At 53.1% G+C, this 23,106-nt stretch overlaps 10 protein-coding genes across 10 annotated transcripts; 4 read left to right on the forward strand and 6 right to left on the reverse strand.

Moving 5' to 3' along the window:
* Positions 1–144: 144 nt before the first annotated feature.
* On the forward strand, positions 145–891 carry MAA_01844 (cytochrome oxidase assembly; the record flags this gene model as incomplete). The annotated part of the gene is made up of 2 exons (XM_007819842.1): positions 145–313; positions 401–891. The coding sequence occupies 2 exons, from the start codon at positions 145–147 to the stop codon at positions 889–891; spliced, it is 660 nt and encodes a 219-aa protein (XP_007818033.1).
* A 264-nt stretch (positions 892–1,155) lies between these two features.
* Positions 1,156–2,166, reverse strand: MAA_01843 (60S ribosomal protein L3; the record flags this gene model as incomplete). The annotated part of the gene is made up of 1 exon (XM_007819841.2): positions 1,156–2,166. The coding sequence occupies one exon, from the start codon at positions 2,164–2,166 to the stop codon at positions 1,156–1,158; it is 1,011 nt and encodes a 336-aa protein (XP_007818032.2).
* Positions 2,167–2,482: 316 nt separating this feature from the next.
* MAA_10722 (uncharacterized protein) lies at positions 2,483–3,309 on the reverse strand (the record flags this gene model as incomplete). The annotated part of the gene is made up of 2 exons (XM_011412440.1): positions 2,483–2,906; positions 3,050–3,309. 2 exons carry the CDS (start codon positions 3,307–3,309, stop codon positions 2,483–2,485), a joined length of 684 nt encoding a protein of 227 aa, XP_011410742.1.
* Positions 3,310–3,974: 665 nt separating this feature from the next.
* On the reverse strand, positions 3,975–6,950 carry MAA_01842 (RNA polymerase I-specific transcription initiation factor RRN6-like protein; the record flags this gene model as incomplete). The annotated part of the gene is made up of 1 exon (XM_007819840.1): positions 3,975–6,950. One exon carries the CDS (start codon positions 6,948–6,950, stop codon positions 3,975–3,977), a length of 2,976 nt encoding a protein of 991 aa, XP_007818031.1.
* A 314-nt stretch (positions 6,951–7,264) lies between these two features.
* MAA_01841 (kinetochore protein spc25) lies at positions 7,265–8,115 on the forward strand (the record flags this gene model as incomplete). The annotated part of the gene is made up of 2 exons (XM_007819839.1): positions 7,265–7,493; positions 7,568–8,115. 2 exons carry the CDS (start codon positions 7,265–7,267, stop codon positions 8,113–8,115), a joined length of 777 nt encoding a protein of 258 aa, XP_007818030.1.
* Positions 8,116–9,170: 1,055 nt separating this feature from the next.
* MAA_01840 (CHY zinc finger domain protein) lies at positions 9,171–11,159 on the reverse strand (the record flags this gene model as incomplete). Its single annotated transcript, XM_007819838.2, has 2 exons — positions 9,171–10,034; positions 10,092–11,159. The coding sequence occupies 2 exons, from the start codon at positions 11,157–11,159 to the stop codon at positions 9,171–9,173; spliced, it is 1,932 nt and encodes a 643-aa protein (XP_007818029.2).
* Positions 11,160–13,350: 2,191 nt separating this feature from the next.
* Positions 13,351–15,793, forward strand: MAA_01839 (glycosyltransferase family 39 protein; the record flags this gene model as incomplete). The annotated part of the gene is made up of 4 exons (XM_007819837.1): positions 13,351–13,509; positions 13,558–13,691; positions 13,765–14,317; positions 14,387–15,793. The coding sequence occupies 4 exons, from the start codon at positions 13,351–13,353 to the stop codon at positions 15,791–15,793; spliced, it is 2,253 nt and encodes a 750-aa protein (XP_007818028.1).
* Positions 15,794–16,347: 554 nt separating this feature from the next.
* On the reverse strand, positions 16,348–17,127 carry MAA_01838 (secretion-related small GTPase SrgD; the record flags this gene model as incomplete). The annotated part of the gene is made up of 1 exon (XM_007819836.1): positions 16,348–17,127. One exon carries the CDS (start codon positions 17,125–17,127, stop codon positions 16,348–16,350), a length of 780 nt encoding a protein of 259 aa, XP_007818027.1.
* An 862-nt stretch (positions 17,128–17,989) lies between these two features.
* Positions 17,990–18,873, reverse strand: MAA_01837 (DUF124 domain-containing protein; the record flags this gene model as incomplete). Its single annotated transcript, XM_007819835.1, has 2 exons — positions 17,990–18,202; positions 18,274–18,873. 2 exons carry the CDS (start codon positions 18,871–18,873, stop codon positions 17,990–17,992), a joined length of 813 nt encoding a protein of 270 aa, XP_007818026.1.
* A 1,499-nt stretch (positions 18,874–20,372) lies between these two features.
* Positions 20,373–22,747, forward strand: MAA_01836 (Choline transporter-like protein; the record flags this gene model as incomplete). The annotated part of the gene is made up of 2 exons (XM_007819834.1): positions 20,373–20,385; positions 20,448–22,747. 2 exons carry the CDS (start codon positions 20,373–20,375, stop codon positions 22,745–22,747), a joined length of 2,313 nt encoding a protein of 770 aa, XP_007818025.1.
* Between the last annotated feature and the right edge of the window lie 359 nt (positions 22,748–23,106).

The following is a 23,106-nucleotide window of genomic DNA, read 5'->3' on the forward strand; positions in this document are numbered from 1 at the left end:
AAGAGTCCAAGACACACGCTGCATCCCTGTACCGAGTCGGCACTGTGGAACATTTGAACCCACCAGACCAGCTCAAAAAACCTCCCACGCAGCGACATCACCTCACCTCACCTCACCTCACCCTCCCACATCACCCACACAACCATGCTCTCGCGCCTAGTCCAGCGCAGGCTCGCCGCCTCCCTGCGCAACTGCAAGACGACTCCCTCCCCGTCCACCAGCAGCCGGTCCGTCCAACGAAGATGGATAACGCCTGCTCCGAAACCCGGTGACGGACCTCTCATGTCCCGCCGAGCAGACCGCGAGCTCCCAGGTACGGCCGCACCACGACCCTCCCCCCCCCCCCCCTTCTCGTCCCGTCTCGCCAGCCCGTCGGTGTAAGATGCTAACCATCCCCCAGAAATCAGCCAAGTCCGCTTCCGCTGGGGCCGCACCCTCCCCATCTTCCTCGCCATCGTGTCCGTCTGCTCCATCTCCATCTTCAACTACCAAAAGACGTCGTCGCCCATTGTGTCCTCGACGCTGTACGCCCTGCGCACCAACGCCCGCGCCCGCGCCATCCTCGGCGACGACATATACTTCAAGCACCAGATTCCCTGGATCAGGGGCCAGATGAACCAGATGCAGGGCAGGATCAACATATACTTCACCGTCAAGGGGACCAGGGGCTGGGCCACGATGCGCTTCGCCAGCCACCGCCCGTCGTCGAGGTCGCTCTTTGAAACGACCGAGTGGAGCCTGACCACGGCCGACGGCGAGTGGGTTGACCTGCTGGACGGGGGGGATCCGTTCAGAGGGCTGCTGGGCGATGACGGGCTCGCCGCCATGGAAGAAGACGCCGACCTGCATGCCACGAGGGGATATCGACAGCAGGGCGCGCTGAACAAGTGATGGGCCCGTGGTGGCAAAGGCGGCAGGCAACAAGGCCGAGCTTGGAATCGACGAGAGCATATAGTGAGCGTCTATCAATCACATTTTTTTTTGTTTTGAGACGGGGCGCAAATGGAAGCATCTCATATTTTTGTACAATATAATTTGCTACAGTAACTTGTACAGTACTGGAAAAAAAAGGCTTTGGTGTATCTATATATTATACATGTCCACTTCAGTTCATAATGGCCCCCTCCTCCCCCTTTCATCCAGACATTGCAAATCCTACAGCTCGGCCGCCTTTGACTGCCGCTGCTCCTTCATCTCCAAGTGTCTCTGTCTCGCCGCTTCCAGCTGCGCCTCCCCGCCAGGATGCCGCTCCAGCATCTCCCGCAGGACCCTCTCGCGGTACGGCAGCGCAGGAGCCTTGCGCTTCTTCGCGTCCTGCAGCTTCACCGCGCGGCCCTTGGGCCCCGGGACAGCGCCGCTGACGAGCACAATGCCCAGCTCGTTGTCGACCTTCATCACCTTGAGGTTCTGCACAGTCACCCACTCGTTGCCCATCCGCCCGGGCATCTTCTTTCCCGGGAGGACGCGGCTGCCGCTTCCCTGGGAGGGGCCGGTCGTGCCAATCGTCCGGTGGTTCTTGGAGTTGCCGTGCGACGCCTCCTGGCCCGCGAACCCGTGGCGCTTCATGCCGCCCGCGAAGCCCATGCCGCGGGACTTGGCGCGGACGTCGACGATCTGGCCGGTTTGGAACCAGTCCGGCAGCAGCTGGGAGCCGACGGGCAGGAGACCCTCCCTGCCGCGGACCGTGAACTCGGCCAGTTGGCTCTTTGGTGCTATCCCCTTTGCTTCGTAGTATCCCAGCATCGGGCTGGTCACGTTGCGGGGTTGTCGTGACCCGGCGCCAATCTGGACAGCCCAGTATCCGTGCTTCTCTCTCGTCTTGTTCGCGACCACCTGCACCTGGTCGAGTTGCAGGACCGTGCAGGGGATGCGCGTCTTGCCGACGAACATGCTCGTCATGCCCTTCTTGGTGGCGAGGACGCCCGCTCGGAGGGGGGTTGTGTTCTCCCGCCGCTTCAGGGCGGCCGCAGGGCCCGTCGTGGGCGCGGGTAGGCCGGCACTGGGCTGGTTGAAGCGTCGGTGCTTGGATCGTGGTGGTGCCGTTGACCAGCCGTATTGAATGCCGCGCTGGGCGGTCAGGGGGAGGAGAAAGCGGCGTGGTGCATGGCTGGCGATTATGGCCGATGGCCGGGGGAAGGCCACCCTTAATGAGAGACGGGGCGGCATGACCGTGTGTGTTGTGTTGTTGGCGATGCTACCAATGGAGGAATTGGACTGGATATGATGTTTCGCGGCTGTGGAGTTTTCCGAGTGCTTCTTGATTGTCGGGTATTCTACGGATGATGTTGACGGCGGTGGGATTACAGGGTAGGTCGTTTGACTTGGGAGGTCCAAGTTCTGTATAGTTGAGCAACTTGAGCTTCCCCAACGTGGTGCAGCCATAGGGTGGCAGACTGTAAAGCCACGGGGAATGTCAAATTCTATAATTTGTTTTCGTGATGATCCAGAACCAGCAACTTTGACCCTTGAATAGCTTCACAATCTACACGCCCGGCCCTCTGCCCCCAATACCACTTCCCATCTGATTCACACTGGTCCCCTTGATTTTGTGATCCCCCGGTTGCGCCGCGGCCTCGTATAAAATGTTTGTCGGCGCCTTGCCCAGCTTTGTCCACTCGCCCTTGAATCCAACATAACTAATCCGCGAAACATCTTCATCGCCATCCCCAAAATTATCCACAAAGAATAGCACCAGCCGCTGGACTCTGCCAAACAGCGCCCTCTTGACGGGGATCTCTTGCACGTCAGACGTTTGGGAGAGCTCAATCTTTTGCACTGGATCCATGTCTTCTGCCGTGGAGAAGTCCAGATTGTCGTGGTTGACGTAGAGATGGAGTGTTTTTGGGGCAGAAAGGGATGGGGATGTGCGGATGAGGATGGAGTGGAGTTTGACTTGGGCCGCGAAGCTGCGTTTTTGTCAGCTGTATGCTAAGAAGAAGAAGAAGAAAAAAAAAAAAAAAAAGGAATGGAAAGCAGGAGACTGGGTTTGGTGACCAAGGTGAAATACAGAGGAGATCCAGTGTTGCTGGTGGTGAGAGAGGAAACGTACGGTACAGTCATGAGCAGCTGTTCATCGGCATCACTTGCTAGCTCTGGCTCGGCACTTAGCCTCTCTGCCCACGTCTTCTTGACGATGGCCTTGCCGGCGTCTCGTGTCGACTCATTGAGTGTCGTGATTTCATCAAAGTTGATTTGCTGGTAGAGCGACGACTGCAGGGCTGGGGTGATGTCGTCTGAGTGGTCGTGTTCGTCGCCATGGTGGTGGTCGTGCGCGCCGTGACTGACGTGTTCGTCGTGGCAGTGGGACATGGTGCTGCCCAGGTCTGACAGTGTGTTCCACGTGGTGAATAATGAAGCTGTCCGCTCTGAGAATGGGGGACCGATATATAGCTTTCTTGGTGATGGGTATGGTTGGATGAGATGGAGAGAGTGAGAGGCCCTGATGGTGGAGGGGAGAGAATGCCCCGCCGAGTTGACGATGCTTGTTACGGCCGGGATAATGGTTGTGACTATAACTATAGACATGACCCAACTTGGATTTTACCGTCCATATATTTTCAGGTTCTGTTACAGTTTATCAACTACAGCTACAGTCGCAATTTTGATTCACGCTCCTTTATACCTTGCGGCAGATGGTCTGTCACAGCTGCTGCAGCCACGTTGGGACTCGCCGCGTGTTAGTCTTCATTCAGTGGTCATCTATGTTGTCCTAACGCCATGCATTCGCTAATTGATCCAGCATCTCATGGTATGGCGTAATATCTGGCGGCATGCCAAGCGATTTCAGACACGAGTCTTGGAAATTGTTTTCAAGAAAACCTTGACTCGCTTTTCGATCCACGGCCAATGAGTGTGGGAAATCGTTTGCAGTGACCCCCGGAAAACCAAAGGTCAGAAATATTTATTTGCTGTCAATTTCCTTCAAACCATCTATAAACGCCCGGGTATCTTAACAAACAAGTATGCAAACCGCCTTATCTGAATCCACTTTTCCTTTCCCCCTTCTTAACCTTCTTTCTATCTCCAAAAGCACCAGAAACCGGCTGGCTCATTGTCACCGAGGGCCCCGGAACACCAAAAGACTGCGACGAGTCTGGCATGCGCTGCTGACTAGACATTACTTGCACTGGGGGTGGTCGCATGTCCATACTTGAGGCATCTTCGCCCAGGCCATCACTGGCTGGGAAGCCTTGTCGCATGAACGCAGGGCGCTTGAACTTTTCAGACTGTGCCTTTCTCTTGGCTTCGATTCTCTGCAGACGCCGTTTGGCATGAGAGAACTTCTCCTCTGTTGCAACCGCGATACTAGAAACGTAGTTTTCAGTGTCGATACCACGCTCTGTAGGCCAGTAGGAAAGAACCTTGGGCGGTTTGAGCGAACCTAGAGTCCCTTGTTTGATGGTCGGTGCGAGAAGCTTGAGTCGCTGGAAGGCAGCATCGGGAACATCATCTGCCAAAACAGATGCTTGCGATGATGCGGCACTTGCTTGGCTGGAGTACGGTACTTGATTGGAAGAACGTGGCGTGAAACTGTCCACTTGGCTCTCTTCCACAAGATCGTAACCGCTCGGTCCCATGAGGGGCACATTCTGTACCATGACGCCGTAGCTGGACAAGAATATGTCCCTAGCAATCTCCGCCACCCAGATTTTTCGAATCGCTTGCATCTCATTTGGCAGGGAGTCTGCTACCGCAGTGAGCCACAGTTCAGAAAGTTCTTCCATTAACAAGGGATAACCAAGAAGAGACCCTGGTGGTTCATCTGCATATCGTCTCCTCAGTTGCGTCACAACCACATGTTCATCTGTGCTACCCAGTAGACCTTCAATCTCGGCCTCCATCCCTTCGCCAGGGTCCCCATAGATGAGCGGGTTGTCGAGCGTCGAAACTATCTGTATCCTGCAGCTTATATTAGTATATTTGCCCCAATGCAGAACCCGGAGCCGTCGAACCCACCACGATGTAAGAGGCAAAGAGTTATCCTCTATACCACGCTCGATCATACGCTGAACAGCGTCAATCAACTGCGTCGGTAGACCGCTCTCGCCTTCAGAAATCGCAGCTTGTAGATGTGACGTAATTGTTTGAGCTATGGAGCCAAATTTTAACAGCACAGGCCGAGCCTCGTTTAGCGTGACCTCGTCAGAGGTGTCGTCATCATTTGGTCTGGATTTCTGCTTCTGAAGCACAGAATCCAGGTCGTTGTCCGTCACGCTGTCGGGCAGCACGAAGGCTTTCGTCATGTGGTGCAAGAAACGTTTTCTCCTCCGCTTCCAGCGTCGACTATTGGCTGATTTGGACCAACCAATACGGAATGTAGGCAGACTTACCTCGAGCGACGGATCAATGGAGGAGGCGCATATGCAGTATCGCACACCCAAGTCTCTATCGAGGACGGTGATCTGATAAAACTTTGTGTCTGCATGGGCATATTCCGTCCCTGGCCCAGGTTCGTCGCCTGCAGCCGATAACTCAAGCTCTGCGGGCTGCACCCTAATAGACTGCGCTTTGCTTAATGACCGCTCTTTGCTTCGCGCGGACAAAGAAGTGATGTGACGGTGCCACTGCGGGAGCTCCGTATCTGAAGAAAAGTTGAACCAGTACACGGTCAGCTGATCTCTAAAAGGTGAAAAAACAAAGACCATGCTGCCATCTAGTTTGTTTTCTGACACCTGGCAAACAGACATCTTGCAGTCTGTATTCCAAAAGCCGACATGAGAGCAAGCGAGTAGAGTTTTCGGTTGAGCGATAGTTCTGGGCTCTGTACCCTCGGGAAGTACATCTAGCCAGATCACCTGCCGAGTGGTCAGGACGAATACGTGGTTTTCGTTGCTTGGGCTTTTTTGAACGTCGAGAATACAAATTGGCTTTTTTCTTGACTGTGCTGAGAGAATGCCTGAATGCGGCGAAACAGAGTCACTTTCTAGATCCACGAGGGAGATGCGTTCCGAGTTCCACACCAAGACATGTTGGGAATGACCAAGACTCTGTCTGATATATTCCGCGCGCCTGGTGGTGATATGCGGCGAATCGTCTCCATCGGTTCGTCCAATTTGTAGCATGCCATGCCTCTGAGCTTGATAACTGCACACTCTTGGGATTGTTCCAAGAACACCCTCACATATGTGGCCGCACTTGTACAAAGACAGCCGAAGGGTCTTTTTGGCTACTTGCCAAGTACCTTGTAGACTCCAAACAGTCCAATAACCACATTCGTCAATGATGGCTATTTGTGGCGGAGATCCAACGGACGGCGGGTTGAAGCAAACATCAGAGAAGGCATTGCCACCTGTCTGATGATGATGTAGTGTGACTAAAGGATTTGGCGCAATAAAAGACGGCGGCTGTGACCGAGAGCTCGATCTCCCGCTATCTGGCTGTGGATTTCGATGATACTCAGGACACAAGATGGTAACGGAAGTTTGGCTTTGGACCAGAAGCCATCGCACTGAGCCTTGTTGCCAGTATGCTGTAGCAAATTTGATCTTCATAATGGGTAAACCGTCGCCTGGCCATATCGTCTCCTCTTCCTGATGTATAGAGTCAACAACTGAGAGATTGAGAATCGCATCCTTGTTATCACCCCACCGCCACTGAGACTCGTCCATCCTCGTCAGCCGTAGCCGTGCACCGGATTCTCCGGTGGCCACTGCCAACAGTGGTGTTCCCTTGAGCCTGGGGGGAGCTCGCACATCATTCATCTCGCCGACAGCAAGAAGAGGTCCGTCATTATCGCCGTCTTCCGATTTCTCAAATCGTTCCATATCCTCTTTCAGATAATCACCCAAATCTGTAGCACCCCCTACAAAGACTTCGGGGTGGGAGTTTAATAGCCATCTCTGCTGGACCCGGCGTTCTTTCCACAAGGCAGTTGAAGACTCTTGGACTTTCTGCTTTGATGCCGGATACAACTCTGCCAATGACCCGACAATCCTGAAATTCGGAGCCATCGATATTGGCGTATTTCAGCTCATCATTAGGATTAAAAAAAACGACGACGCCTTGCCTTTTGTTTTGAAGCAACGTGCTCATTGGCAAAAAAAGAAGCAGTTGGAGTTTGAAGTAGTTCTTGAAGACGGTGCACGTGACCGCGTGTCGTAGCCTCGTAGGAGTGGCCACAATCTGGCAGTCGCGTCGACCCAGCAACAGCCCACACAAGGTAAACATCCAAGCACCCAGTTGTCAACTTGAGAGATTGTGCAACACCTCAATCAGCAGTTCGAAACTAAAACGACGAGGAGAAACACGCACGCGCACAACAGAAATGGCTACAGCATTCGAACCTTCATTCTCTGCCAGCGGTAGCCGGCCAACTATGGCCCCCGTCGGGCCATCGGTCGTGGACTCTCTCCCAAGCATCAATTTTGGATTCGACGATTTGCGGGATCGCATGGCCAAATTCACCTCCAAATTTGACGAATTCATCGAACAAGGTCGAAAAAGAGTGTTGGAAGAACGCAACAAATTCCGCATCAATGTTGTCGAGCTTCAAGGTACGACGATTTCCCTACGAAGACCTGTCGTGCTTGTCATCAAACAGCAGGCCCCAACTAACTTGACCAAACAGAGGACCAACGCATGAAGAAAAGAGACATCGAAATTGTCCAGGTCAAGACGGTATCCTACCAACAGACTCTCGAAAAGGAAGACGCCGAAACTCGAGAAATGGAAGCCGCCATCGCCTCGCTCTCCGCCCAGCGTGATGCACACCTCGCTACTCGAGACAGTCTCAAACATCAAATCGCTCAGACGCAAGCGGAGATAGAATCGCGGCTTGCGGCGCAGCGAGCACACGCAGCGCAGCAAGAGGCGCAGCAGAGGTTCAACGTGCCGGAGCTGGATTTTTGGATAACGAACTTGTGCTTGCGGATCGAGGGCGCGGGGCAGGCTGACCGGCTGAAGTTTGTGTATACGCACATCGATGAGAAGAATTGGGAGAGAGAGGCGTGGTTTGAGCTGGTGACGAGCTCGAGAGATTACGATGTCAAGCACTGTCGACCGAAATTAGAGAGGGACGACGTGGAGAAGGTGCTGGAGAAGGTGAATGAGAGTAGAGAGTTGGTTCTGTTGTTGAAGGGGATGAGGGAGTTGTTTGTGGAGGCTATGAAGTCATAGTCGATACTGTTTCTCAATGATTAAACGATTAATGTATCGGATCGGCCATGTTTGCATGCTGTGTGGTGTTTGGGGACATTCTGGACTGTTTTTGGGTACATTGGGCTACGCGCGGGGCGATGTTTTTGCCTAGGGTCTGTTTGAATCTTCTGAATGTACTGAATTGCTCACCTTCGGTTGAATCCTATTGGGATATTCTCATCTATACAAGTCATCCGCGCAGCACATGTTAGATATTGGAGCACGGTAATACCTGCTCTGCCATACAATCCATACCCATCAAAACCCACCGCGTCCACCGCGTTCCCCACCACATGGCCCAATCTCAAACCTCCCACCATCAACAACATTAACTCGCCATGCCGGAGCCAGGCAGGAAACCCGAGCCCGACAAGCGCGCGGCCGCCCAGCAAGCAGTTGACATTCTCCACGAAATATCTACCCTCCTGGTCTGCTGCCTTCCTCTCTTCCCTCATCTCACCGGCTACAAGGTTAACACGTCGGTAGAACTGCCACCTGGATAGAAGAGCCATATCGATCTGTGTGTCAATGATCGAAAAGGGCGTCAACCCTGAAGCCCTGGCGGTAAGAGCAGGATGCGGATCCTTTCATGCACCGGAGAACTGACCTTGGTGTGTTTGTAGGGAGTAATCAAAGAGTTGAGGCAGGAGGCTCAGGATGTTGAGAGGCAAGTAGCTGGCAGACGGGCATGATTTGCATGACGCGACGAAGTGTCATTTTCTCAAGGGCAATATATATCAGATATTGTTGGAGTTTGGGACAATGAGCTTGATTTTAATGATATGAATATATGATATTATGCTATTTGTAGAATGCAGTTCCCAATGCTCACTCTGATCGCTTGTTCCCTCTGTTCCTTGCAATGCGAATGAATACCATGATGCGCCAGTTTGCGTTAATTCCAACATGAATACAAAGACCTGATTGAAAAGCAACCCCCCAACTCCAAATGTCATGCTGAACCCCAAAAATACACACTGCTGTCGGTATATAATCGTTTCTCGTGGCTGCTTGATAAAAGACTGCGAAACTCTTCACCTGTGTCCAATGAGAAGAATGTCGTCGTCGTCGTCGTCGTCATCTTCATCCTCATCCTCATCTGCACTATTCATACCGTCACTGTCCAGATCGGAATCGGACTCTTCTTCACTGAGATCATCTTCGTCTTCATCCTCGGCCTGATCTTGGCTCCTATTCCCTCTCCAGAGCCCCAAAATATCGTCATCGGAGTCGATATCAGCGGCAATTTGAGCAAGGTGGGAGTCGATGCCTGATTCAAGGGGTGATAATGATCGCGCGAACCTATCCGGAGCATGGTGCTGAAGCTCAATTCCGTGTGATGAGTGTCGTCTTCTGTTTGGAATCCAAGTCGCTGCTCGGGATGAAGTCGCTGGAGGAGTCATGGCCGGGCGTTGAATGTCGGGTGAGGGCTGCTGCGCGCTTGCAGCTGCCTCAGCTCTCTCCGCGGCGGTTTGAAGTTCCTGGCTGCCTTGCCCATGTATTTGCAACTCCACAGTGTTGTATGACTGGCATATCGAGCATTTCAGGCCAAGCCAGTGATAGGGAACAGTGCATTTCCCAGAGCAATCGTTGCAGAGGACAGTCGCTTTCGTATCTCGAAATTCTGGAGGCATAGGCTGGTTTATAATGGCGACATCTAGATTGCGAAACTGGGTTCCCATGTTGGCTAGGCTCTTATTGCAGATTGGACACTTGTATGAGACTTTCATGTGTTGGTCATAGCACTTCTTATGTATGCTGTGTCCGCATGTCATGAAGACCACTGGCTTGGGTGACGTGAACATATACTCTCCGCAGATCGGACAGTCGCAGTCAGTGGACCTCTCGATACATTTGTGAGAGCTCTGAATAGACGTGGTTATACACGCACGGCAGGTCTTGAAATTAATAAGTAAATGTGATGATATCCAGACCAAGGCATGCTCTATGCTTACCTTGCAGTGAAAAAAGTCCTTGCCAAGACCAAGCCCTCGGCGGCAGATACCACAGTCATTACAATGGTAGATTGGTTTGCTCTTTCGATTCTCCCACAGTTTGCAAATATTGCAGTAATAGTGGGCGGAAACTTCGCCGCAGTTGATGCACATATCAGAAGCCTTTTGGGGTGTTCCACAGAGCATACACAACATGTTTCTCGTTTCCCTCCGAACTAGGCAGTGGTCTTCAGCAGCGTCGTGGCAAAACCTGCAAGTGTACCATTTCTTGCATGTGAAACACTGCAACTTGACGTTTCGTTCATAGTGTTGACATCCCAGCGGCGCCTGAGATTCGGGTGGCGTCGTGGAACCTTGACCTTGCAGCTCTACATCCGAGCCCTTACGAGGACGTATCGGCGCAAAAGTCGGGGCGATGTCGCTGTCGCTGAGGATGAACTTGTCCGCCGTTGAGGGCTGATCGGTGGCGTGATTATACCATGATTTCAGAGACTCCAACGGGCCTGGGGAGGTTGAAGGCCCCCATTGATGGCCCAATGATTCTTCCTCCATAGCGGGTGTAGGTTTTCTGCGGTTGGCGACTTGCGAAGCCCGATAGCCTTCGAGAAGTAATTCATGCATGCGCCTGGCTTTCTCAGCTGAAGGGGCATCTTCAGAATTTATGGCCTGAATGCGTCTCCTCAACTCGTGCATTCCGTCATCCTCGGGGATCGCTCGACCCCTCCTCGGGGACAGAGGAAACCCCAAGTGGTCATGGGTGGTATTGTCAACTGATGGAGGAGTTTCCGGGGCGTCTGCCACTCTGGTTTCCTGCGTCGATGTGCTCACGGCCGGTGATCGGGGTGTCTCTGGCCGCCTCGCAATGGGTTCTTCTCCGGGTGTCTCAAGTTGCTCAAGTGCTTCACGCAGGACGCCCCCGGCAGTGCCGGAGTCGCTCACTGTATCAGGATCCGACGGAGGAGTCGGTTCATGGTCCTCGCCAGTTACAGTCGTGCGTGATATCTCAGAAAAGCGGCGAGCTTGGCGTAGGACGGGGTTAATAATGAAGTCGGACACGAGAGAAGACATCGAGTTTCGCCGCACTCTGGTGTTGGGGAACCACCGCCGCGGGAAGGCAGAGAGCAGCGAGGGCCGTTCAGTGTGATGGACGGTAGAGAGGTTGGAAGTGGGCTGCGGGCGAAATTTTCGTCCTCTCTCCTCTCGGAATAGAAATCGGTCTTTGAACACGTGAGAGGGAACTGTACGTGAAGCACAAGACAATGCGACGAGAGCAGAGGAAGGGCCTGGGTCGACATTTGCTGCGACGTATTAAATCATGTGCTTCAGCGCTCTGGAGTTCCGCTGTTTCGTCACCAGCTCCATTCAGCAGCTGGTTTATGTGGCTTCTAGCGGGCTGGAGGTGGCGGGATAGCGACCGACTACTACTGTACTTAGAGGTACCTTACTTAGAGGTATAGGTATGCACAGACTACTTAAGTACTCAAGTACATACATGTACAGTGCATGTGGGAGGCAAAAAGTATTCAACCAGCCAGATCGAGTACCTGGCTATCGCGCCGTGCACTATATTATACTACAGTATATTAGCGTATACCTGTTGGTGGCCAATATATTCTCCCACAGACTGTATTGAGTTCTCCGTATTGAGCGCCTGGCACTTCCAGGCTGGTTTTGCAAGCATAGGACAGAGGAGACTGGATGACATAACAGATCGTATTCCGAGCGGCGTCGGGTGGTACCTTGTCGATTGAGGAAAGAGGCCGTCCATTGATGGCGGTGGGCGCCTTGGATGGCAGTCACTAATAACAGTCTCGATGGTTCTGGTAGGCGCCTCGACGATATCTGGATGCACCCAGGCTCTGAAGTCGTCAGTCTTTAATCAACCAAACGTTCAGTAAGTATCATGCCAAGTATTTAGAGAAAAGCAGAGGCAATGTAGCTCATGGGCTCAAGGGCACGGCGGGACGATGTGTCCTTGTTCTTCATCTCTGCCTTGGGATCCCCTGTGCGCTATCGAGGACTCCATCTGATAATGTGTCCACTCAATGTCCAAGCGTGCCGTCTCTACGCCGTAGGCTGCTTAGTACTTAGTACCCAGCTCTGGTACTTTTACCAGAGCGCACAGGGGTTGGCTGGTGCCCCATTCCGCCGACAATCCGTCGTTCGACGAAAAACTTAAAAGTTTGGCGATGCAAACGATTTTAGACAGCTCCATGGAGTATACGACGAGCGTACCCTTTGCTAAACCATGTCTGGCCGTGTTCCAGAGTCGTCGCCCTGTCTGTCCGCGATGCAGTCTTGTTTTCGGCAAGCTGAATCCATCGATCCATGTTGCTCTGGCACATCGCGGCCCGTGATTGGACCGTGCCGGAAGCAGCTGTAGAACACGTAAACCCTGCGCGTCAACGTCTCACCTCGTCCCGCCAAAGCATCCGAAATCTATGTATGCACGGGGTACTCCGTGCTGATGGCTTCATTGTCCAGCGCTTATCAGGTATTTGGTGCAGCTCAGGACCCGCTACTGCACCAAGACGGCATCCAGGAACCATCAAGGGCCGGTCTTTAATTAGGGACATGATCTGGATATCGGTGTCCTGAAGCCTAGAGACCCGCCTTTTCTGGAGCCACGCGTTCAGCAAGGGTTCTGGTTCGCTGCATGTTTCCCTGGACCGCCTTGTTTGCTGCCCGCAGTTTGTCCAAGCACCGGAGCAGGTGTGGCATTTTCGGCGCACTCAGCTGTGATGTCTGGAGGGCTCCAGTGCTCGAGTGCTGCATGTGCACACCTAAAGTAGGTACTTGCCCCAGCAGCTAGCTTCAATGTTGGCTTCAGCCAAATTCGTGTCGCCCGTGTAGCCGCACCCAGCCAGGGGGCGCGCAATCGTATTCTTAAGAATTGCCCTCGACATCAAATGCCAGCTTGGCTTCTCCTTGCCCTTCTCCTTGCCCTTCTTGGTAACCTTGCCATCTCCTGAGCATCGGTTCCCCCTTCTTTCTCGGGTCTTTTTATTCTTTTCCCATTGACGACGAGCCTGCCGTCGTCGATCAACGGGCGTCCTTTTATCTTTTTTTTTTGAGTTCTCCTAGCTCGTCCCGTCGTTTACTCTTCCTCACCACCGTCACCCAATACCTTGTTCCCATTTCGCTTCGAAAACACAATTGGCACTTTGGGCTTGCCATCGCCCGATAGTGTCTCTTCTCCCTGTTCCACGCCGGATGAGTCGCGTCGAATTTTTATAAGCTTTATTTCAATCCATTTATCATGGCAGGCGAAAAGGCCGCCGTCGCCTCCGGCGCTGACGTCGGCGAGGGGCTGAGGAAGCGTCCTGTGAATAACGGCACTCCAGCTCCCGTTGCACCTCAGCCCACGGACAACAAGAAACAGGCAGCTCAGAAGGTGAGACCGAAGCAGAAGATGATTGTATGCTGAAGATGCTCACGGCGGATTGAAAATTGACCATCAAAATAGGCAGAAAAGAACCTTATTGACACCTTCGTGGAGTGGGAACACATCATCGCTCCGCTCATCTTCACGGCCCTCGCATTCTTTACGCGATTGTGGAAGATTGGTCTGAGCGACATTGTTACCTGGGATGAGGCTCAGTAAGTTTGTTCCGTGTAGCTTTCTGCCGCGTTCTTCATCCCAGCTATGATTGCTGACCTTGGGGAATCACAGCTTTGGTAAATTCGGCAGCTACTACATCAAGCATGAATACTACTTCGATGTCCACCCCCCTCTTGGAAAGATGCTTGTTGGATTGTCTGGTGTTCTTGGTGGATACAATGGATCTTTCGAGTTCAAATCTGGCGACAAGTACCCCGAGGATGTCAATTATACCTTTATGCGTGCCTTCAATGCCTTGTTTGGCATCGTCTGCATTCCCATGGCTTACTACACCGCCCGCGAACTTAACCTCCGCCGACCTGCTGTCTGGCTTGTTACACTGATGGTCCTTTGCGAGAACTCATACACCACTATTAGCCGTTTCATCCTCCTCGATTCTATGCTGCTCTGCGGTACCGTGGCTACTACCCTTTGCTGGGCCAAGTTCCACAATCAGCGCCACAACAGTTTCGAGCCTGAGTGGTTCTTCTGGCTCTTCATGACTGGTTTTAGCATTGGTTGTGTCTGCAGTGTTAAGCTGGTTGGTCTATTCGTCACGGCCCTTGTTGGCCTGTACACTATTGAGGACTTGTGGAACAAGTTTGGTAACACCAAGATGCCGATTGTAAGCCCCAGCTGCATCATTCATTTATTCTTTCCAAGTCCGCCTTCAGTACTCACTAACATCATTTAGACGACCCTGACTGCTCATGTTGGCACCCGTGTTGTTGGATTGATTGTCGTTCCTTTCCTCATCTACCTCCTCTCCTTCGCCCTTCACTTCGCCATCCTCGATCGCACTGGTCCCGGCGACGCCCAAATGAGTTCTCTTTTCCAGGCTAACCTGAAGGGCACAGAGGTTGGAAAGAACAGCCCACTAGAAATTGCCTACGGCTCTCGTGCTACTATCAAAAATATGGGTTATGGTGGCGGTCTGCTTCACTCCCACGTCCAGACATACCCTGAAGGTTCTCAGCAACAGCAAGTCACTTGCTACCATCACAAGGATGCCAACAACGACTGGTTCTTCTATCCCAACCGCCGGGAGCCTGACTACGACGCCGAGTCCCCGGATCTTCGATTCATCGGCGACGGTACCATCATCCGTTTGATCCACGCCCAGACCGGACGTAACCTGCACTCCCACGACATCGCTGCGCCAATGTCCAAGAGCGACAAGGAAGTCTCTTCCTACGGCAACCTTACTGTTGGCGATGAAAAAGATCACTGGAAGGTTGAGGTTGTCCGAGACGTTGCATCCCGGGACCGCAGCCGAATCCGCACTCTGACCACGGCTTTCCGCCTCAAGCACGAAGTTTTGGGTTGCTATTTGAAGGGCACCAATAAAAACCTTCCTCAATGGGGTTTCAAGCAGATCGAGGTTTCCTGCACCAAGGAGAACAACCCTCGTGATGCATACACCCACTGGAACGTTGAGGCTCACTGGAATGACAAACTGCCTGCCGGTGACCCTGGTGTCTACAAGTCTCCTTTCTTCCACGACTTTATTCATCTCAACGTTGCCATGATGACATCTAACAACGCTCTGGTTCCCGACCCTGACAAGCAGGACGACCTTGCCTCGAAGTGGTGGCAGTGGCCCATTCTGCACGTTGGCCTTCGCATGTGTGGCTGGGATGACAACATTGTCAAGTACTTCCTTCTCGGAAACCCTCTAGTCTATTGGGGCTCTACCATCGGCATCGGCATTGTTGGACTCGTTGTGGTGTGGTACATTTTGAGATGGCAACGCGGCTTCACCGACCTAAACAATAAGGAAATTGACCAAATCCACTACTCTGGCATTTACCCTGTTGCTGGCTGGTTCCTACACTACTTGCCATTCGTCATCATGGCTCGTGTCACCTACGTGCACCACTACTATCCGGCTCTGTACTTTGCCATCCTTACTTTTGGCTTTCTTGTGGATTGGACCGTCAGAAACCGCAATACGATTATCCAGGGCGCTACATATGGTGTCTTGTATGCTGTCATCATTGGTCTCTACGTCCTCTTCATGCCTATCTGCTGGGGAATGGTCGGCCCCAACCAGCAGTATAGCTATATGAGATGGTTCGATAACTGGAGAATCAGTGATTAAGCGGGGTTGTCCATGCTATATCCTGCGACACAGAGAGTGAACGCTAGGGCACTTTTCGTTCGTGGTGACGAACGCAAACAAAACTCCTCTCAAAACACACATCTATCACATTATGGCTTGTAGCTATGCCATATATTAAAAGAAAAGGGAATTTCCACCAAAATAATGGCGTGGGCATGTCAAAGGCGGTTTGTTTCATGATATTTGGGCCGGGCTGGGAATGTATAAAAGAAATGGAGTGTGTGTAGAATTACCGTAGAGAATAACTCTGCGACTAATGCAATCGTGATGGTTTCCTTTTTGAACACGAGTAACAAGTGGGTTGAACTGTGGTGAGCAAAGCAATTACATTACATTATGCATTAATTTCTAATTTGAATGCAATTTTATCCAGTGACGATAGTAATGACGCGCCCACAATGGAAGCAATTGCGCAACAGAAAGATGTTCAATGACAGGGGTATCATGCATACATGCTCTGGTGTATTTGCGTCATCAAGAGTCTCAAACCACACCGTCCGGACAAGGATAAAGCCAATCCCTCGACATGATGGTCAGCAACAGCCACCACCAGCAGATTTACTGTCCCCGCCCAGCTTCACCTGCCGGTTACCACCCGCGCTCGGCCCCTTGACGCCAGACCTCCTGTCATTCAAATCATACTTGCCCGCCTGGATGTTGTGAAATATCCTCTCGGCAACCCTCATAAAGGCCTGCTCGACATTTTCTCCGCTCTTGGCACTCGTCTCAACATACTCCAACACGCCGTTCCTCCTCGCCCACTCCTCTGCCTCCTCCCGCGTCACCTCCCTCTTGTTCTCCTCCTGCTGCGCCAAGTCCGCCTTGTTGCCCACCAGGACGACGACGATGTCCGGCTCCGCAATCTGCCGCAAGTCATTCAGCCAGTCCGTCACGTGCTGAAACGTCTGCCTGCGGGAGAGGTCGAAGACAAGCAGGGCGCCGCTCGCACCGCGGAAGTAGGAGCGCGTGACGGACTTGTAGGTCTCCTGGCCGGCCGTATCCCAGAGGGACAGCTTCATGTGCTTCTGGGGCGTTTTGCTGGTGTCCCGGGGCGGCTCGGGGAGGCCATCCGCCGCGCCGGGCGACGCCGCCGTCCCCGCGGGGGGGTTTACGGAGGAGGAGAGGAAGCTGGAGGGCTTGGTGTGCGGCGGGCCGACGGGGACGATGCGCGAGCCGAATTCCACGCCGATGGTGACGTCGTGATGGGGGGAGAAGCGGCCCTCGCAGAGGCGGATGGTTAGACTGGATTTGCCGCATCCCGAGTCGCCTATGCAGACGAGCTTGGCGATGTAGTCCCACGGCGAGGAGGCCATGGGGATTTGGTGACGGGCGACTTGGGATGGGCGGCCGATGGATAGGATACAGTCGTGTGGGTTGAGTTTATCGAGAGCGATGGGCGGTTGAGCACGTGTGGCTGCGTCGGGCTGCTGGCTGCTGGCTGCTGGCTGTATACTGTACAATTCGAAGGAAAGACGGAAAACCTCGCCGAGACAAATCAATGGGGTTGGAGTGCTGCTGAGCTGGGTAAGCGGTATGTCGACGGCTGGCGATAGAGGTAAAGGGGAAAAAAAACCTCAGAGTGTCGGAAGAGCAATACAGATGATGTCGACAGCGACGGACCTAGGGCGGGTCTGTAGTTGTCGTCGTCACGGGGCTCATGGGGGTCGATGTCTCTTCCATGTCTGCGACATCTGGACGGACCAGACTAAAGGGTGGGGACCTGCAGTAGTGGGATTGGCGGCAAGTTGGAAAGCTTGGTTGACGAATGGGCGTCTTACCGCGCCGTCTATTTTTAAGAATTTTATTACAGGAAACAGAAGAGCCCTCTGATCCCCATATGTGTGTTTGGGAAGTGATTGCTTGAGATGGATTGAGCTATATCATGATGGTAATTCGTGATCTGCGCGCCAATTCTTTTCCAGGGCAGATGGTGCAAACGATGCCCCTGAAAGCCGGCTCCTTTTGTGTTTGAATGATAATCTAGATATTACAAACGTGCACATGTCTAGCACGACAAGACTCCAGATGTCGTGTTTGAGAAAAATTGGCGGCATGAGCTACGGAGGTGTAGCCGTAAACCGGCATTATTGGTCATAGTAACACTACCAAACTCTGTAAACTGGCTGGTCATTTTTATCCTTTGATGCCAGATTTCTCCTTCTTGATCAGATTCATCTAGGAGCTGCTACGGGAGCTGATGTACGAGTCAAACTCGTCCATATTCCGCGTCTGCACATAGACAGCGCCTGGCCCAGTGAAGCGACACACCAAGCCCTCTCCCGTCTTCAAGCTGCTCATGGCACCACCGCCAGCTTTTTCAATCCTATAGTCGCAGCTCCAGGCCACGAGGTGTCCGTTGTCAACAATATGCTGCTCGCCAGGTTGGAGCTTCAAGGAATGTTAGCCCCCCGATCATGATACGGCCCGTCACGACAAAGGGTGAGGCGGCGACGACTTACGTCCAGACGATCCACGGCCCCAAAACTCGTCAGCCAAAGCAGACCCTGGCCGCCCACTCGATACACAAACAAGTCCTCGCCGGAAAACATGGACTTGCTGATTCCCTGGGACTTGGTCTCCATGGCCACGTCGGGGGTACAGGCGAGAAAAGTGTCCTTGCCCACGGTCCAGGGCGTGCGGCCGTCGACGTGCAGGGTGATGATGTCGCCCATGAGCGTGGGGCCGAGGGCCAGCCTTCCCGGGCCTGTGTAGGTCGATTCCGACATCCTGCCGCCCGTGAAGAGCTTCTTCATGGAGAACTTGATGTTGCCCTGGAGCTGGATGGTGCCGGACATGTGTATCATGGCGCCCGACTTGGAGCGCACGGTGCCGCCGGGCTGGAGGTTCACATTGAGGATGGCATTGGTGTCGCGGTGGGCGATGTTGTAGCTGCCGCCGGGGAATGAGCCGCTGTCGGTCGAGGACTGTTGCTGCTGCTGCTGCTGCTGCGGATGGTGCTGTTGCTGTTGCTGTGGCTGTTGAGGAGGATGGGGAGGAGGCGGCGGGTAATGCGGCTGCTGCTGCTGCTGCTGCTGATATCCCTGAGGTTGGTACGACATGATGCTGAGGGGACGTTATGTTGCTGCCTTCCTACTTGTACGGAGCACGTACTCGGGTTGCCGCTTGTCAGTCACTCGTGGCTGCGCAGACGCAGACAAGCTCCCGTCTCGTGATATTTATGCATTTCCGCCGCACAACAAAGCCTGCCACTGAATACCCAGCTTCCTCCACAATCAGCACCCGAGGAAATCAGCCCATACAAATCGGGCGTCGCTAGACTCGGACGAAGAGCATGACAGCCGCGTCCCCCCCGAAATAGCCGCCGCTGGGCTGATGGGCGTCCCAGGATTGACAGCTACTAATAAATAAGCTTAACCGTTTTGGAGAATCGGTTTTCGTTAGATACTGGTCGCCTTGCAACCCATCCGGCGAGTGAGGCGTAGGGGCGTCCCATTACGATTTCCTAGAATAGCATTGCCATTTGGAATCGTTTCCGTCAATGGCGCAGGTTGGAGTTGGATGGAGTTTAATCAAGAGCAGTACTCGATCTTGTTATTCCCGACTTGAATTGATAACTACCAGGTACAAAGATATGTCACCTCACGCACAGACTGCGGGTTGTTCCAGATCGGCGCACAAAGCGTCATCACTGATCAGAGAGCTGCAGGCGTCGCGGGCTTCACGGGCTTCACTGCCCAAGCCACATGGACATCAATTGATTCTGCTGTGCGAATGGAAAAATCGCCCAGCTGGACATGGAGTCTCGAGGGTAGATTTGTAATATTGAATATTGAAAGCACTGGTGGTGATCCTCAGCGCCTCCAGTGACCAGGGCTGCTCCATGTCATGTCCATCCATGTCGAGTCTGGTGCTCGAGTCTGGTGCTTGAGTGCTGAAGTACTGGTGATTGTCCAGCTGGCAGCGAGTGGCCAGCAGCCAGTGGGGCGTGTGACTCCCCGCCTGACGTATTCTGCTGACCGCCTGGCCGTCACCCAAAACGGCACAAGTTCGTGACACCACGGTACATTTGTTCCTACCAAACCATCACGCCGGTCTAGGTAACTGCCAGAGGTATCCACCATTCCATCTGCCTATCAGCCTGGCCCCTTGACAGTCCAGTCACTTATCGTGCCTACTAGTAGGTCTAAGTACTTACCCCATGGCCCCCGGGCCCCGACCTCATTCGCTTCACGTCGCATGACCACAACTCCCGACGCTTCGGCTTTCGGCGCTTTTGTTATCATCATCTCTATTCTTTCCCTTGGCTTCGATACCTTCCATCAGAAGCCTTACTCGTCTGCTATTGCATCTTGTTTCGATACCCTAAACCTAGACTACTCGGGAGCTGCGGTCGCAGTCGAAGACGACGACTCCACATCATCGGCACAGCACCTCAAGCACTCGAGCCCCGGGGGCGGGCCTGGCATCCGTCATTTCCATCACCGTGTTTGCCCAACGGCACAACTCGTCAAACTCGTCGTCGGAGAAGGCCTCACAGCATTAGGGGCCTGTGGGGGTGGATGGTGAAATAGGGGATACAAGCAAGACACGCAGCACCATGTTTTCAGAATGTTTGTTATTGGCCATTTTACCTTGCTGTTGTGATTGATGGAGCTAATCTTGGGTTTCGCAGATGCGTCACGGTTCTTGGCACAGTCACAGTCGAGACTCTCGGGTTTTGCTGGGCAGGGCGATAACGATAATAACCCCAGATCCAACGAGTGGCCGCCATCAAGGCCAGGCCGAAGCCAACGAGACGCCGGCAGGGTAGGTACAACGCATCGGTCATTTCTATCGAGGGGATATGGTGGCAATCCTTATCAACAAAACGGCAGTGGCTCGAGGTTTGGTAACATAGGATTTGCCTCGCGCATATCGGCAGCCCAAGACGCCCCGCTCTTCCACAGTACCCTCGATGAGTTTCGGGAGGAGGACGACGAAGAGGAGCGTGAGCGGGAAGCCGCAGACTTGTTTGCCTTGCAAAGGTCCCGGCGGGTAGCTGCAGCTAGCAAACTTGCAGAGAGCACCGAGTCTGCCAATAGTCGCGGATCCATTGAAGACAGCACAGGGGATGTGGACCATCCATATCAAGATCGCATCTTTAGCCGAGGCATCAGAAGTAGTTGGAACGGCACGAGGAGCTCGCACAAGCCGCCTTTCGCCGGCGATACATTGTTTGAAGAAAACGAGGAACTTTCGAAATCAGGCGAAGAGCAGCATCAGGATGCTGGCAATCATCCACAGGCAAAGAGCAAGATCATGGTCGATGTCGGGCTGGATTCCCAGGAGGAAGGAGATGAAGATCCGCCCGAATCTTTACTAGGAGGTGAAGCACCAACCGACTCTAGTCCGCCACCGTTTCAAAGATTCAAGTCTCAGTCAGAACGGGAACCCTTCATCTTGAGGAGAACATCTACAACAGAGTCCGATGTCAGCAGTGTCCGGAGGAATGACCCGCTGGAATACGAGGTTGCCCAACCAGGAAATTTATTGACCGAGGGCGAGTTGTTCAAGCATGACCCTTTCTTTGCTTGGATATATCTCATCAGCTTCGCGGGAATGCTGTCGACATTTGTGCTGGTTTGGCTGCACACCTCGCCGCAAAAGAGCCCAGTTGGTGACACGATATACGCCACGCTTCAAAAGTCGTTTGACATGCTGGCAGTGGACACTGTAGTAGCCATATTCGTATCTTTCATATGGCTTGCCGCGCTGCGATCGTTTGTTCGCCCGCTCGTCAGCGTAATTCTGATTGCAGTGCCGGTCATCATGCTGTCATTTTCGCTGTACTCGTTTATTTCATCATTCCAGGGAAGGACACACGGATCCAGCTTCCAAGATTCCGTCATGCGCTGGGTATCGCTGGTTCCCGCTGCATCTTGCGTGTTGTGGCTCTGGCTGGTTGTCAAGGGCCGCCGGGCCATCCAGCAGGCCATTGAGATTTTGCAGTTTTCGTCCAAGATTCTGGCACAGAACTCAGGTCTGCTCCTCATTGGGTTTGGTTGCCTTGCATTGATTGTCTTGTGGACGTGGGCTTGGCTGGCCATGTTCACGCGCGTCTTCATGGGTGGTTACTTTTCAAAGTCACTGGTGAGGTTTGTCATTCAAATGTCAAGTTGGTGGCTCGGGGCTGCCTTTATCTTCATGTACATGTGGACCCTCTCCGTCATCAATGCGGTTCACCGTGCAACAACTGCAGCTACGGTTTCGCAGTGGTATTTCCACCGCAATGCCGGTCCCGCGACGCCATCCCGAGAAATCGTCACGGCAGCTCTTGGCCATGCGACTACGATAATCTTTGGCAGCATTTGCCAGTCCACATTACTCTCACTGTTGATTCGAGCGCCATTGCTGTTTCTTCCCAGGCGGATCGGTGGAGCGATTACAAACCTGGCTGGATTCTGGATTCCCACGCCGATTGTTGCTCTTACAAATCCTTTGACAATTACATACAGTGCCATTCACTCGCAAAGTCTTGCTGTTTCGGCGAGAGGACTAGACCAAATGGAAATTGTGTCGCCCACGATTCCCACGACGACACTAACACCCCGAGCACTGCGTCTTCGTGGCCAAGCCAACGGACTACTGCCTTATCGACTGGCAAAGCTGCTTCTCGTGGCTACACGACTGATTATGGCAACAGGTCTCGGGTTCGCAGGGTGGGTTATCACTGCGAAGCAGCTCCGAATCCAGCTACCCGACGGCATGGGCGTCCGCGGATCAGCCTACGCGTGTGTGGTGGGCATCATGGCCAGCTTTATTGGCTACTCGGTTATGGGTGCCATGGAAGGTATTTTAAGTGGCATCGTGGATGGGGTTCTCATATGCTATGGCAGCGAGAAACGTATGGAGAGGGGACATGGGCGATATTGTCTGGAAGCGGCGTATCTATTCGGGGAGCGGCGAATTGGTGAGGACCTGGGATATGTTTGAACTGACTAGCGTTTTGTCTTGTATATTGCAAATACATGGGGAAGATAGAATGGTAGAAGCGAGAGATGATGCTTGGTGAAATTTTGTAGGGGATAGGCATGATATACACTCTTCTACTGGACGCCTCTGACTCTGGATGAGTATTTGCGTTGCGTGCGAGGACGAATTTGGAAGCACGTAGGTTGACGGGGGCACTGCGTCAGCCTCAGCCACATTTTGAACGAATACAAGTTTGCCACGCACGGAGATTCTTGGGGCAAGTCTGGCTACTTAAGTAAGATGGAATATTCTCGTCAGCGCGGCTGTGGCTAGAAGTGGCCGAGGTAAGCGTTCAAGTGAGGTGAGGAGTGAGGACATCT

Source organism: Metarhizium robertsii (assembly GCF_000187425.2).
Source record: "Metarhizium robertsii ARSEF 23 chromosome Unknown MAA_Scf_1, whole genome shotgun sequence".
Classification (NCBI taxonomy): Eukaryota; Fungi; Ascomycota; class Sordariomycetes; order Hypocreales; family Clavicipitaceae; genus Metarhizium; species Metarhizium robertsii.